The sequence below is a fragment of the Planococcus citri genome, chromosome 3 (genome assembly GCF_950023065.1).
Source record: "Planococcus citri chromosome 3, ihPlaCitr1.1, whole genome shotgun sequence".
Classification (NCBI taxonomy): Eukaryota; Metazoa; Arthropoda; class Insecta; order Hemiptera; family Pseudococcidae; genus Planococcus; species Planococcus citri.
Window position 1 is genome coordinate 67,024,609 of NC_088679.1, and position 14,742 is coordinate 67,039,350.

Here is a 14,742-nt window from a genome sequence, read left to right on the forward strand (position 1 = left end):
ACCTTGTTTTGAGGAATAAAAACCATCAATACAATATTCAGATAGTTTGTAGCTTTTTGGGTTCAAAAATTGGGCAAATTCTGTAAAAATTTCTCATTCACAGGAAAAAGCCAAGTTCCCTCTCGGCCTCTCTCAATCCATCTTTCCATAAGACTCTCAATCGTCAATTTTTGAACACTGAAAAAGAAGCACTAGGTGTAATTTTATCGTTAAAATTGAATTGAGATGATAATTTAATGATTGGAGAAGAATACCAAAGAACAAATTCGTGCCATTTTCTACGTAACCAAATGTTTAGAATTAGTCTCCATTCTAGAAATTCAAGAACAACGACTACAAAAGTCAACATTTTTTTCAAAAAATCGCTAAAACCTCGATCACTAGACCCAAAATAAATTGTTAATTTTCAAAAAATGTTGAAAATTTGCTAAAATATTGTCAAACAATCGCAAAATTTGAAAGTTTTTCAAGTTTTTTAAAAGCATAGAAAATTACAAAAAATAGAAATCTCAAAAATTGACGAGTTTTTGAAAATTCTTTTGTCTCCACTTTTCCAATATTTTAGGTCAAGTTAGTCCTCTATCCTTCTTTTCACCGCAATTGAAAAAATCTCCAAACAACCCTCATTCAACTCCACATTTCTCCTCTTCACATATCCTCCCCCCCAACCTTGTACATGCAGTACCGAAACGAATACCTAACCTCGAACTTGGTATTCATCTCAATTACCACATTCCTATTCTCGCATCAAATCACACCTTTTATTTTGAAAAATTGAAATCGGTCGTTTAAAAATTGTCGAGGGTGATGACACCCTCGCCTCTTCTTATGAAAAGCTACCCTCGCTCGACGATAACCGTACACCGTACTCCGTTATGCTGCGATAATAGTGGTACCATCGGATAAATAAAATAAAAACGATTCGACGTACGCGGACGGCGCCGTTGGCAGCAAGCAAGAGCAGGCGCGAGCCAACGAATACGTACTCTTGTAATACTATTGAACGGTAAATGAGGTGCGAAGTTAAAAAGGATACGTGTGCCTGTGCCCTGTCATCGAACCGCAATTCTTGATTATTTTAACTCTCACACAGTCTCAGTTTATACGTACTCGTATAGCCACCAGCGAACACGACCCCGGACCCGCGATGCATTCAAAGAGGCAGGCAACCAGAGAGAGAGAGCGAGGGTTACGTTTTCTTGTGTCTTGTGCCATAACAGATAAGCCAGGTTAAAAGGGTCTTTAAACGAATGAGCAATGACGAAAGGCATCGCACTAGATTTTTCCTCTTCTTTTTTATCTGTCGTGCGTACAGCCGCAATGACCGGTCGAGTTTAATACGCGGAAAATAACCAAACCCCGTTGACCCTTCGATAGCCAAAATATACGACAGTCGACAGTACGAGTACGTATTACGCGCCCCGTCAACAGTCACTCGAATCTATAGGCCTGTATAGCATGATGTACTACATAAAAAAAAAAGAAAGAAAGAAAAAACACTACAAAAGACCAGTGACCAGAGTGTAGATATTCGTGAATTTTTTTTCTAACGTTATTTTACAACTCCCTGGGTTTTCACATTGGTCAAGGGTATCTCGATAAGAAGAGTACGAGTACGAGTATTTTAAATCAATATAAACAAAAATCGGTATACGAGAGTTCGACGTTTTTGTTTGATGTCAGCATAAATGTCAATTGGCTCTTATCTCGTGTAACGTGTATTATAATAATCATATGCACAGACCCAATAATAATACATTCTATATTATGCAAATTGATAATGAAATTAGGAATGTTGATAAAAACTTCTCTCTCTACGGTATTGTAAGATTACTGCGTGTGGTTTTCATTCACGTTCATGTTAATACCAGACTACAAACAAGTGCCATCCACCTGATTCATTTCATTAGATTTACAGTTTACACATTCGCATTTTCGGTACAGTTTAGTTATCGTAGTGCTCATTTACATACTGAAGTGTATTCGGTTGTTCGTTTGTTTGGTGTTTGTTTTGGTAATTTTTTTTTTTTTGATCTAATTGTTTTGGTTAATTTTTTAAGTAATGAATACTTATTTAAATTATTCTTATATCATGTCTGAATCGGAAGAAGAAATAGACGTGTGTAAATTAGACGAAGACGATATCGATGTCGATGCATCGAGCTTATTTTTCATCAATGGAAATGGTAAATATTTTCGAGATTTTTTTAAAAGATAGGCAGAGTACCTGTAATCTAATTTATTTTCTGCTCTTTTGTTTTTTTTAATGTTGAAATTCCAATTTAATAGATTCAAATAAATACCTAGGTTTAGTTTAGTTGAAAAGATCATAATTACTACCTATTTGTTTCGCTTTTCTGATTACTGATTAGAATTACTACAGGTACCTATTGTTAGATTTTTCATATCATTTCTAGATTGATCACCCCACCTTCTCCCCGGTTGTCAAAAAATACCCAATAATTTACATCTTGAATTATATCAAACTTTCTAAAAATCTATTATTTGCATTCAAAAAATGTTTAGATCAAAAAATGAACTTTTTTTACTTCTTGAAACTCTAATTTTGGAAAGCTTATGCCTTCACTAGCTTCGTTCGAGCCTGTTTGTTTGTTTGTTCATATGTTTTTTTGAAGTTTGAATTTCTAAAAAATCATCGATCAAATCCTGAAATTTTTAAACCAAAAAAATCAAACTCCTCACATAAAAAAACATTGCTTTTTCACATATCAAAATACGAGTTTTCGAAAGCTCTTGCTCTCACAGTTCATTCGAACCTGTTTGTTTTTTCTCGAAGTAGAATTTCTAAAAAACCGTCATTCAAATTCTAAATTTTTGAAACCAAAGAAATAAAACTCCTCACATCTTTGACATACATATAAAAATACGAATTTCCGAAAACTTCTGCTCAAAGTTCACTCGGACCAGTTTTCTTTTTTTTTCAAACTCAGAATTTCTAAAAAATAATATTATCATATTCGAATACTGAAATTTTAAAACCAAAAAATCGAATTCTTCACATCAAAACATTGGGTTTTTCTCTTTTACAAAATAAAAAAATTCCACGTTTGAGGTTTCTAAAAATTGAACAGAATAAACGAGAATTTTTATAAGAAGACCTACCTATAATGTCAACTGGCAGAACTGTTTTCTCATCTCTCGTTTCAATACCTACCTATTAGTCGGCAAATTTTTGTTTCTCTCCTCCCCCCCCCCCCAACAAACCCTTTAATTCGTCCCTAATATACACATTCATTTTTATTTTCTTTTTTAAAAGATACCTATTTCTCTCATTTTATCAGGTTTTTTCTTGATTTTTTTCCCTATTTTTTTCGCGTACTTAAAAGGTTTTGTAACGAGAAAACTGTTTTGCCAGACAAAAAGCTGAAAAAAACAAATTTTTTGATGGGAATATAAAGAAAAAGAGATAGAATTCTTGACCTAGCAATAAATTTTTAAGAACTGGAAGACCTGACAGAATTTTGAGCATTTTTGGCCCATATTCAACTTTCTTACCCTCTCTAAAACATTATTTTAAAATTCTGAAAAACTTTAAAAAAACTGATTACTTAAGTAAATTGTTTAAAAATTATAGATGAAGATATTTTCCACCCAATACATCCATTTCGATAAATTTTTCCCTTCTAGTGTATCTTTTTTCTGTGGTGCAAAAAGTAGAGGAAGACACTGTTGACGTCTGTTGTTCTGTACTCCTGAAAAAAAAAAAAAAAAAAAAAAAAAATGAAGAAAGGATTTTTCAAAGACAAGTTCATTGGGAAGAGAACCTCGAAGCCATTTTGTATACGAATTTTGCCCATTTTTTTCTTTACCAGAGCATGAAGATCTCATAGTGTACCTCTTGAAACCATTTTAGCTCGTCAAAAAAGAAAATTGAGAGTTCTATGGGTTCTTGATATTTCCAAAATGGATCAAAAATTGCGTAAATTGATGACAAAATCATGAAAAGCCAGTGATGATTTTGAGAAATCTCACTTTCAGTCACATTTGAAAATGCGAGAATACCAGTTTTGATATGAATGGAAAACATAAGCCCAGATTTTTCAAAAAAAAAAAAAAAAAGGTTGTGAAAATGTTGAAAACTTATCTTGAACTTTTTCCAACCCTGTTAAAATTGACTTACGAAACACGGATAAGCAATGAAAATGAGACTTGAAAAGAAGATTCCAAAATGTGTAACTGTCCAACTGAAAATTTGAAGATTTTAGGAAATTTTTTTTGTGGAAAAATTGGGGTAAAAAATACACCCTTTTTCACTGATGTTGAAAGTGCACCTCGAAAAACGTTGATAGTAAGAATATTCTCAGAGGTTCAGCCGTCCAATCAAACGTTTGGAAATTCTGAAGCATAAAAAAATTGGGCTCAATAAAATTTATTCCCAAATTGGTTCCATTTTCCATCAATTTTTTCAATTTTTGGATTACTTTTAGAAATTCCGATCGAAATTTTTTCGAAAAAAAATTTTCCTATTATACGAGCAATTTTGAAAATCGAAAAAAACAAAACCCATACCCACCAAAAAATATCAAATCTCTCCACATTTTTTTGCTGCTACTTCAAAACAATTTTTTTCCAGGCTTCGTTAAATTTCCGAGGGATAAACCAGAAAATAGCTGTAGGTATTTTACTCAAAATTTACTAAAAGTCGTAATTTTTCACTCTAAAAATCGTCGAGAATTTTTTTTTGAGCCCTCATTTTCTAAATGCATTGTTTTTTTTTCTTTTTAGTTCCTCTCTCTCTCTCTCTTTCTTCAGCTTCAAAAAAAATGTTTTCAAGAATTCAAATTTTAAAAAACAGTAAATTTTAGGGTGAAAAAAACATTGTTTGTTACCAAAAGTGAATCCTTTAAATCAATAGTGACCACTTTATAGTCTGTCTGGAACTTCCAGCGAATTATGATTTTCCTCCAATAATTTGAAACATGCGTAGGTAGGGTGTAAAAAAGTATTAAAGAACTTCAGCGTCTCTTACGTTGTTTAATGCAGTATTTTAACCTGAACGATAAATTTTCACATTTTTCTTGAAAGTCTCGATAATCTGAACTCTCCATTTTAAATAATTAGAGAAAACTCAAATATTCCCTACAGACTTTAGAATGTTTTGAGACCAATTTTAATGAAGCTTTTTATGTCAAATCATCAAATTAAAAATTGATTACACGTTTTTCGTAACAAATGTTCATATTATTTGACCATCCGATTTTTTTGGAGTGAGGGGGGGGGGGCGCCAAAAAATTATTTGAAGAAAAATTCGTCACAATTCACTTTTTTTTGAATTTTGAATTTTCAATTTTCAAACTCTGAAATGAACATTTAACTTTTTTTGCTTCGTGAATTTTAAATAGAAATTCTTGAATAATTGAAAACTCCATCAATAAAATGAAATTGATGAGTTTATTTTGATTTTTTAAAATGTTTTTTCAACTTGAATCAATTTTCCTTTGGCCTATTATTGAGTTTATGGTCAAATGCAATAATTTCCATGATTATTTTTTAAAAAGTTCAAAATGGAAAATTTTCGCAATTTTTAAAGAGAAGAGAAATGATGGGGTGGGGAGGGGGGTTCAATTTTTTCAGATCAATTTTTCGAATTCTATCTGGAAAAAATTCCCTTTAAAATTGTCATTGTATTACATTTGCATTTACCTATCTCAATTTCTTTGCAAAAATCTCGATTTTAGTCTAATTCGAGGATAATCTCAAACCCCACCAATCTCTTGAAAAAAATTCCCCATCATGACGTCATCCTTACCAGCACATCTCACTCACACGTTCTCGAAACACTCGAAATTACTGCAAAAATCAAATAACCCCGATTATACGAGTAAAAATCCACCGACACGAAAAAGCCGCGTATTCTAATCCAAAATGGCGAAATGCCAATTCCCCTTCGTCGAAGAGCTCGCCTCGGCTCATCGTAACCATAACGTATTCAAATTCAGTATTCGCACGAACAAAACCACTCATTTAATCTCCCTCTGACCTATAATGACAGGTTGTTATTGTGAATAGTAAACGAGCACACAATATCTAATATCTTCTACGTACATTAAACAAAGGCACATGAAGCATAATGAAATATATAGCGGAGAAAGAGCAAAACATCGATAAGGAACACTTTCCAACACTCGCTATCTCCGACTGCTATAGTATTTTTAATTTTTTCCATTATTTCGTGTATCGAATCCCCTAGTTTTTAGTACATTCTAGGAAATAATTTCCGTTCTTGATAAGGGATCTTGTGAATGCATAATGGTGCATTGCGTTTCACCCCGTCGAGCGTTGATCTCGTTTCATCTTTTGCATTAGACGAGGAATTGGAATCATCTCCCTTCGGTAGTGTATGCTAATTTGCCACACGATGTGTAGTATTTGATCTATTTTCCGGCATAAAAATAATATTCGAATTTCCATTTTCCTTCTATGCCTATCGTATCTTCTGCGATAATGTTCGATAGGAAGAGAGGGCTAGTCTGAGTCTCGTGTAATAGAGTCATCATTTCGATAATGGGAACTCGCACATGATCTCTTCCAAAGGATCCCATCCCATCTCTTGACTATAATGAATCGCCGAATGACAGCTAAACTTTTTCTCCCACGATTACGTAATATGTATGTACCTCCTCCTCATCTTCACAACGTGTATAGCGTGTCCAAATACATTCTCCAGTAATACTGGAGTGTATAGTAAGTTCCCAATGTACCTATAAGTTCACATACTATACCCTATACATAAGACGAGGGAGGACTATCTATACACTAATACATAATTAGAATAAAAACAGGGAGAAATGGTGCACAGAGTTGATAAGACATTCGTCCAAATCTCAGCCTTATTTCTATACGCTTTTCTGAACACGAATAAAAGAAAAGCTCTCCTTCATACAGTAAGGGGAAAGAATCACAGTCGTGCCTTCGAAATAATTATAACAATCGAGATGCGAACTTACTTTTAAGTGTGTGCGAGAGAAAGAGAAAACGAGCCCGAGAAAAAAAGCTCGACGTTGGAGAATTTGCAAAGAATAAGGAAAAAAGGGAAGGTTTTACGCCATTAATAATCGATAGACAATGGTAGTACGTACCTCTATTTACCCTGTGCTCTTTCTCTGTGTACGAGTACATGCTGCACATAGTGTGCAGACCTGTCCCTGTCCCTGTCCCGCCGAAAAACTAATGTGCGATGGTAATAGGAATAGCCGAAGGGAGCGGGGCTGCTTCGTTAACGAACAAGCTTTTGCCAACAACTGGTAGTTTTCCCTCTTGAAAATTTCATTTCGCTGCTGCGTCCCTTATATACTCGTGTGCTGTTTCAACATGCGAACTGATAAATTATTCTACTTTTTGGGTCTTATATACTCTCTTAATTCCTTCTTATTCTTCTACGTACGTATTCTGCTACTGCTGCTGTTGCTGCTGTTGCGGAGTCTCGTCGAGGCCTGAAAAATGGAGAATTTTAACTTATTACACGCTGTATTTGGAAGGGTTTTTAGTTATTTCATTAACGTTGCTACCTACAATAAGGGTTTTTTGTGGGGCATCCGAAGGAAATTTCGAAAATATCGAAAAATTGTCATAAAAGCTGTAAAAAATAAAAACGTGCTTCTAATGAGAGGAAGGTGAAGGAGAAATATAATTTTTAATGACTGGATCAAAACGTTTCATTATTTTTAAAAAAATTGAAAAAATCTCTTTAAACGAGAAATGGATTGAAAAACCACCAGTAATATTTTGAATTTCTGAGGAAAGCTGAAAAGTCTGTTTTTTATAAGTTTGGTAAATTTTTCAAATCTTTCATCAATTCTCCAATTCAACTCAATTTTTTTACAAGTTCGCTTCCATCATTTCCGTTCAAATCCTTCAGGGTGATGGAAGAGGGATGGAGGTCTTAAAAATGTTTGGCTATTGGCGATTTCTTACGAAATTTTGAACATTTTAAAGCTCATATCTCAAAACTGATTTGAAGTTGAAAAGCTACGATTTAAAATTTTGAAAAAATTCCAGCATAGACCTTTTTTAATGCTCTTTTCAGCCAAGTAATTTAAAAAATGGAATCTGAACACCTCTGAAGGGTACAAGGATCCCTAATTTTGATTAAAATTTATTTTTTAAAAATATTATTTGATAATTGATGGTGCTGAGTTCGAATATGTTTTCAAATTCAACCCCTTTAACCCCCTTCTCCTTCCTACGGTGCCCTTGAACATGATCAAAACACAAGAAAAAATTGAAAGTGATGAATGGTGTCTACGTTGTCCCTCTCAGGCTTTCGAGGGTGTTCGAGTTCGAATACATTGATTACTTTTAGAACATGGTCCGTTGAAAACCCCGTATCTCCCTCTTAACCAATGTTTTTTTTAAAAAACTAAATGAAGATCCCCGAGCTCGTCACTTGAAAAAATTTAATTTTCAATTCGGAAAAAAATAAAAAAATACGAGAAAAATTATAATTATTGTTGAAATTCTACAAAATTGAAGCATATCTAACTCTGAAACAGGCAGTTGGAAAAATCGAAATTGAAGTTCATCAACTCCTGTCCCATCTTCTGAAGTTTTAACATAGATGTCTAAGTAGATATTTCAAGAAAAAAAATGATAGGTAGCCTAACAAATTAAAAATAAAAAACAAGACCAATGATAAAACTTTTTCTGAAGGATTGAAACATTTCCTAAGAACTTGACACTTGAGTATTTTTTGAGAAATCGAGAAAAAAAGTTTGAAACCAATTTTCATTTTATACAAAACAAATTTTAGGAAAGTTAAATAATTTTTAAGCCCAATTTTTATGGAGTTTTATGAAGACTTGTTCAATGTTTCAAATATTTCTCGCGACAATTCGAAATTTTTCATTTCATTTTTAACAATTTTCAAGTCATTTGAAAATTTAACGATTTGATTTTTGTATTTTAACAATATTTTGAGTTTTTAAAGAAATTTTTCATAAACTAGGGGTATGAATTCAAATTTAATGACCGCAAATTCCATGGAAATGAAAAAACGACAATTTTTTTTTGATGAAAAAATCACGTTTGAAAAGCATAAATTGATAGTACACTTTAAAGACATTTGAGAGGAATGAAAGGAGAGGAGAGAGAGGGAGTGCCTCATTTGCCCACTTTCGTTATGCCATTATTGAAATAATTATATTTTCATGACGTAAGATTTCCATCAAATTATACGACTTGAATAATTTTTTTAACCTTTTTTGAAAAATTTCGAAGGAGAGTGAATCAGCGAAAAAACACATCCTGGATTTTGAACAAAATTGGTGAAGAAGTTGACTTCGATGGGGAGGGGATGAGACTACCCAGAAGAATTTAAAATTTCCTGCTTCTACAGGTGACTGAGCTAGGGGGTTATTGAAGTGGGATTATTTTTGAAAAAACGTGGATTTTTACCATTTTTCAGTACATAGTTCTATTAAATGCAGTGCTTCAAATACTTCGCCTCACTTCCTATAAAAGCTGCGATTTGAAATCCCAAAACCTTCCTGATCTATTGATTTTGAAATGCGATCACTTTTAGTCTTCTGTCAGCGATTTTATCAGATGATCACAAAAATTACGATTGAAAAATGTCAATTTTGAAAATTCGATCAAAACGATCACGAAAGAAATTTATAATTGGGTATTTGAATCAGCTCAGAACGAATCCAGCCAAGGTTCAGCCCCATTTCTAGGTACGAAACAATGCAACGGTTTTTTGGGAAGGGAGGGGAGGAGGAGGAGGTTAGACTGAAAAAAGGAAAAAATACTAATTTTGCTAATTGATGTCACATTTATATGATTTAGAGAAATTTTAATTTTCTGTTTTGGATTTTTTGGGACCCAAATGTGATTTGTTTTTAAATTTTAAAACAGGAAACAAATTGGCTCGAACGAAGCAAGGGCGAAAAAGTGTTTGAAAATTTGATTTTGAGTGGCCTTAAAAACGATGTTTTTTTAAAAGGAAACAGGCTCGAACGAAGCGAGGTGGAAAACTTTTGAAAATTTGTATTTTAGGAGAACTAAAAACGATGTTTTTTTATGCGAAGAGTTTATTTTTTGGTTTTTAAAATTTTAGAATTTGAAAGATTTTTTAGGATGTCAATTTTGAGAAAGAAACGAGAAGAGGCCCACGTGAGGACGGAAGCGAGAAGTTTTTTTTCACATTAAAACTTAAAAACTGAATGATACCTAAAAAAAACAGCCCCAGAAAAGCAAGTGAAAATGGGTAATAAAAAAATAGGCGTTTAGTGCCCCAAAAAGCGCAAACTCGGGGTAAACTGCCCCCTTTTCCCTCTCCTTCTCAAAGGCCCTGTAGAGGACTAACGTGGAATCAAATTTTTAAGTCAATGAGCGAGATAGGTTTAAAAACCCAAAAATATATGAACTTTGAGGACCCCTAGTTTAGCCCCCAGTACGACAAAAAGCTCAAATTTGCTTTGGATAATTCCTCAATCGAAATTCCATTCAAAATAAGCTGATTGTAGCCGAGGAAAGAAGTAAAGAGTCTTCGTAGATTTCCACCTGGCTTTTTGGCTTCCGAAGTTCTATTTCTGTTTGAACCAATCAGAATAAGCTTTTGTCTCGTTCATTTTTGATTGTTTTTAGAGGTGAATACTTCATCTTTTTTCTCAGTTTTCATCCATTGGGTAATTTTAATCTTGATACATATTTTGAAAATTTGTTCGAGTATTCTATATTCATTTCTGATAATTAATTCACCCATTTGCACAATATTTCCAGCGATTTTTTCTGAGATTCGTATCTGAGTGGTCAGTCAAATGCATGAAAATAATTCTTTCTCGAATTTTTCGTGGATCATTCCACTTTTTACCAAAAAATGAATATCGGAAAGAGCCATGTAAAGCTCAGTCTTCGAAGCTTGAGCCAATCCAATACTCCATCTTGTACAACTTCTATCGTATTTCTGTCATTTTCACAATATTTTGAGAAATTTGCAGACTGAATAATTGTCAGCTATAGTTGGTATAAAAAACCACTAATTTTTTTTCACGAACTATTCCTTCAACAAAAAAAAGAACTGGAAGAGATCCATTCAAGACTCAAATCTCTCATCCAGCAAATTCTCATGACTCCGCAACACAACTCGTTCTATTCTTTACAACGTGGCATTTCTATCTTTGAACTGCAGTGCAGTTCTGTTTGCCACACATTCTGCACTCGTCCAATACAGCCAGTACCACGCCATAGCCTAATTTATCGCTCGGTACCTATTAACTTGTCCGTAATGTTATGCTGATTGGTAATAATAATCGTATTCGTATGTATACTGTACGTAATTTCCATCGCCATCACGATCGCCACATCAGTTCAGTTGAGTCGAGAGCCAGACTTGGGCTGTATTGTCATAGTTGATTAACCGTCTAGCTGCTACGAGTATTTCGACATATTGATACATTAAATTACATGAAAATCATAACGGCACATGTTAACCCGTTTTCATTATACACGGAAATTAAACATATTACATATTTGTAAAACGAACGCGTAGGTATTGTATTTCTGTTATTTTTTTTATTCTTTCTCTTTATTGTATTGCATTCGCATCGGCCATCGACAAGATGGCTATATACGTTCATATGCATATATATGTAAGTACAAGAAGTACACTCTATATAGACGTACCTAGACCTACCTATCTACTGTGTGTACTCAATATACCTATAGCTGTAGTAGATACTCATACTCTTCGAGTATAGGTCTATAGAGGTATACATAGGCATATTATTTATGCGAATAATCAGTAAGTAAAGTAATCGAACGTAGAAAAAAAATTGTTAGATTATCGGTTCGTTTATTCCAATCTCGTCACGTTCTTCGTCTTCTCTGCTGTTATCTCGACGACGACGGAACCAGCAACCAGCAGAGCATACTGGTAAAAGCGAATACTACATATTAGATGAATGTGCTCGATGGTAATAAGACTACTGCATTATAAGCTTTCTTTGTCTAACCATCGCTCATAGTATAGCTAGTACCAATATCATATAGCAGTGTGCGAATAATAATACCAAAGTCAGATATATAATATTTCCACTAATTCGCGTCGCATCGCCATTTTCATTCAATACTCGAAGTCGAATCGTCTACAACATCCACTATTGATGCAGACCTGATTCATCTCATCGTACAACAGCGTGCTTAATTTATCACTAATGTAAACTTTTGATTAAAATTTTCATTGCCCTACTCCGATTCGCGATGAAATCAATTGTCCGATTTGTCGTCCATCTTCACTTCTGCTGCCCTCTGCGCTTCTTCTTCTCATCTTCATCTTCCTCATCTTCCCACGACGAAGCCGATTCAATTCGACGATTGGTTGATTCGCGCTCTTCTTCACCCTCACCAGAGTTGAAAAAAAAAAGGCTCCATGTACACTGTACATTTCATACGTAAATCTAAGCAGGTATACGATTTAATAATAAATTGTACCTCGGACATGTTAAAATACTTAAGAATAATTTATCGAGCCATATAACGTAACCCGAACAAGACTTCTTAATGCCTGCCAACTGCTTTTTTTTAATTGGTTAGACTCGTGTGTGTGCGTTGGTATGACATATGTAGCCACTTGTACGTACGAGATGCGATTCCGATTCGAGTAAACAGCGTCTGCTGCGGCGATTTAAATCTACGGTGGTTGGTTTTTGAATAATGCATTTGTTTAATTTTACTTTTTTTCCAAGAAGACCCGATCACTCCATGTTGGACTTGTCGCGTACGCGACTTGATGGCGTAATTAATTTTTTATATGTTTGGCTATATACGTGTAGGTAAGGTACCTTTAATAGTAGATACCTTTTTTGTCCGGATTACACAGATATTGATGCTCGGATTGATTGTACGAATATCAGAATTCAGAAAGGTAGGGTTGGGGAGAATAAGATTGTGAACTTGGTTTAAATTATGTCTGTGAGAGGGGAAAGGAGGTATAGAAGGGGATGAGAGGGGAATGTCCTTCAACCCTCACCATGCTCGCACTTGAAGATTAAGGGATCGCAGTTTTTGCATCAAGTGTAGATATTCCACGACAAGTGATTTTTTTTAGGAGAATACTCTAAAAAAATAGGCTTGAGATAGAAAAAAAATTATTCAAAAGGGTCAGACAAATTCCTGATTACAATTCGATCTAAATTCAAAAATTCGAAATTCCACATCCGGGGTCAGAAATGTTCAGCATAAATAATATTTACTACCTCTTATAGGATATCAGATTATCAGTCTTCCATTTTTATCCATTTTTTTCATTCATTCAATGTTCCTGGCAGATTTCGGTGAAAATTTTCAACATCGCTAAATATTTTTCTTCATCTAGAAAAAAAAACGAAAAATAAACATTTTAATGGGATTTTACAATTATTAATTATCTATGATTAACTCACTGTAACAGATATTTAGGAAAATGAAAATTGTCTCTCTAGAGGGGGGGGGGATTCAAATAAAAATGTAATATTTTAATCTGATCTTGATTCCTACAATAATTTTTAAACCTAGAAAATTTAAATCTAGATTCTAGATCAAATATTCATTCAAAATTTGAATCCAATTTTTTTTTTTTTTTTTATTCTGCAGTAGAAAAATGAAGTTTTTTAAAACGAAAAGCATTAAAACAATGGATATGTCCAGGGTCCTGGGGCTATAGAAACCAGAGAGGAGCTGAGGAGGAGGGTTAAGGGGCCAATTCGCTTTGGGCATTGACTCTCTGAAGGGTTCAAAAGTTTCCAAAATAGATATCTAATCTTAAGAATACAAATTTTCAATTTTTCAAATTATTTTTAAAATATTTGCAAATACTTGATCAATTTTTTTTTTAATTTTTCTATTTTTTTTTTTTTTTTTTAATTTAAGAAGGTTTACTTATTACAATTTTAAGGACTTGATCAATTAAAAAAAAATTCAAAAAGTTGATTAACATTGGAAACATCGGTCAGCCTACATAAGGTTTCCTCGAGTGAATTTTTTATGCAAGGAGTTCAAAATGACTTCATTTTGTTAATCGATGATTCTGGATATATTTTCAAAACAATTAATAAGGTAAAGTACCAGTTGTGGATAGGGGTCCCGGTTGTGGATAATCGTTCCTATGGGCTAAAAAAAAAAATTATCGCTCGTATCTTTTTCTGTAACATTTAATCATTTCCTTGCATTCATGACAACATGAAAATTCACCCATGAAGTCTATGTACAAAAGCATTGAAGTTTCAAAATGATAAAAATGCAGATTTTAAAATTTTTTAGAAGGAAAATTTCAATGATGGAGAAAAGCGAGTCAAATATGTAATTTTTCATAACTGCGGAAGTTTTTGGATAGTAATAAGATGAAATAACCACCTCTGCATATTTTTGAGAATTTTTGATTTCATTTAGTACTATTTAGAGCAGTCTTTGTCCGCAACCGGGCCAGGGGGCCCGGTTAGCGGATAATTGGAAGTTTTTAAGATTCTCTACTAAGAAATGAAATATTCTTGATTTTTTTTTTCCTCCCAAGTATTATGTAGTTCAACAGTTACACTACACAACAAAATCAAAAAAATTTGAAAAAAGTTGAAATTTGGGCTTCTCAGAGCATGTTGAAAAAAGTATAACCACAACTGGTACTTTACCTTATTCAATTTTCTCAGATTTTCGGAGAGAAAATTGCGAGAATTCTATAGGTAATCTTGAACAATACAGTTCTTCAAAAATCATAATTTTTTGCGACGATTTTGAGAGAAAACTCTT

At 33.5% G+C, this 14,742-nt stretch overlaps 1 protein-coding gene across 4 annotated transcripts in view; it reads left to right on the forward strand.

Annotated features, from left to right (window-relative positions):
- Window positions 1-14,742, forward strand: part of LOC135838384 (POU domain protein 2-like) — a 125,036-nt gene that overhangs the window by 87,571 nt on the left and 22,723 nt on the right. The window contains exons 1-2 of one of the 4 annotated variants that reach the window (XM_065353990.1): window positions 923-2,014; window positions 2,109-2,186. The exons of the other annotated variants lie outside the window; for them this stretch is intronic. Coding sequence (XP_065210062.1) covers window positions 1,735-2,014; window positions 2,109-2,186 — 358 coding nt within the window. The 5' untranslated portion in view covers window positions 923-1,734. Of the gene's footprint in view, window positions 1-922; window positions 2,015-2,108; window positions 2,187-14,742 lie in introns of those variants that run through there. 4 annotated transcript variants of the gene reach the window in all.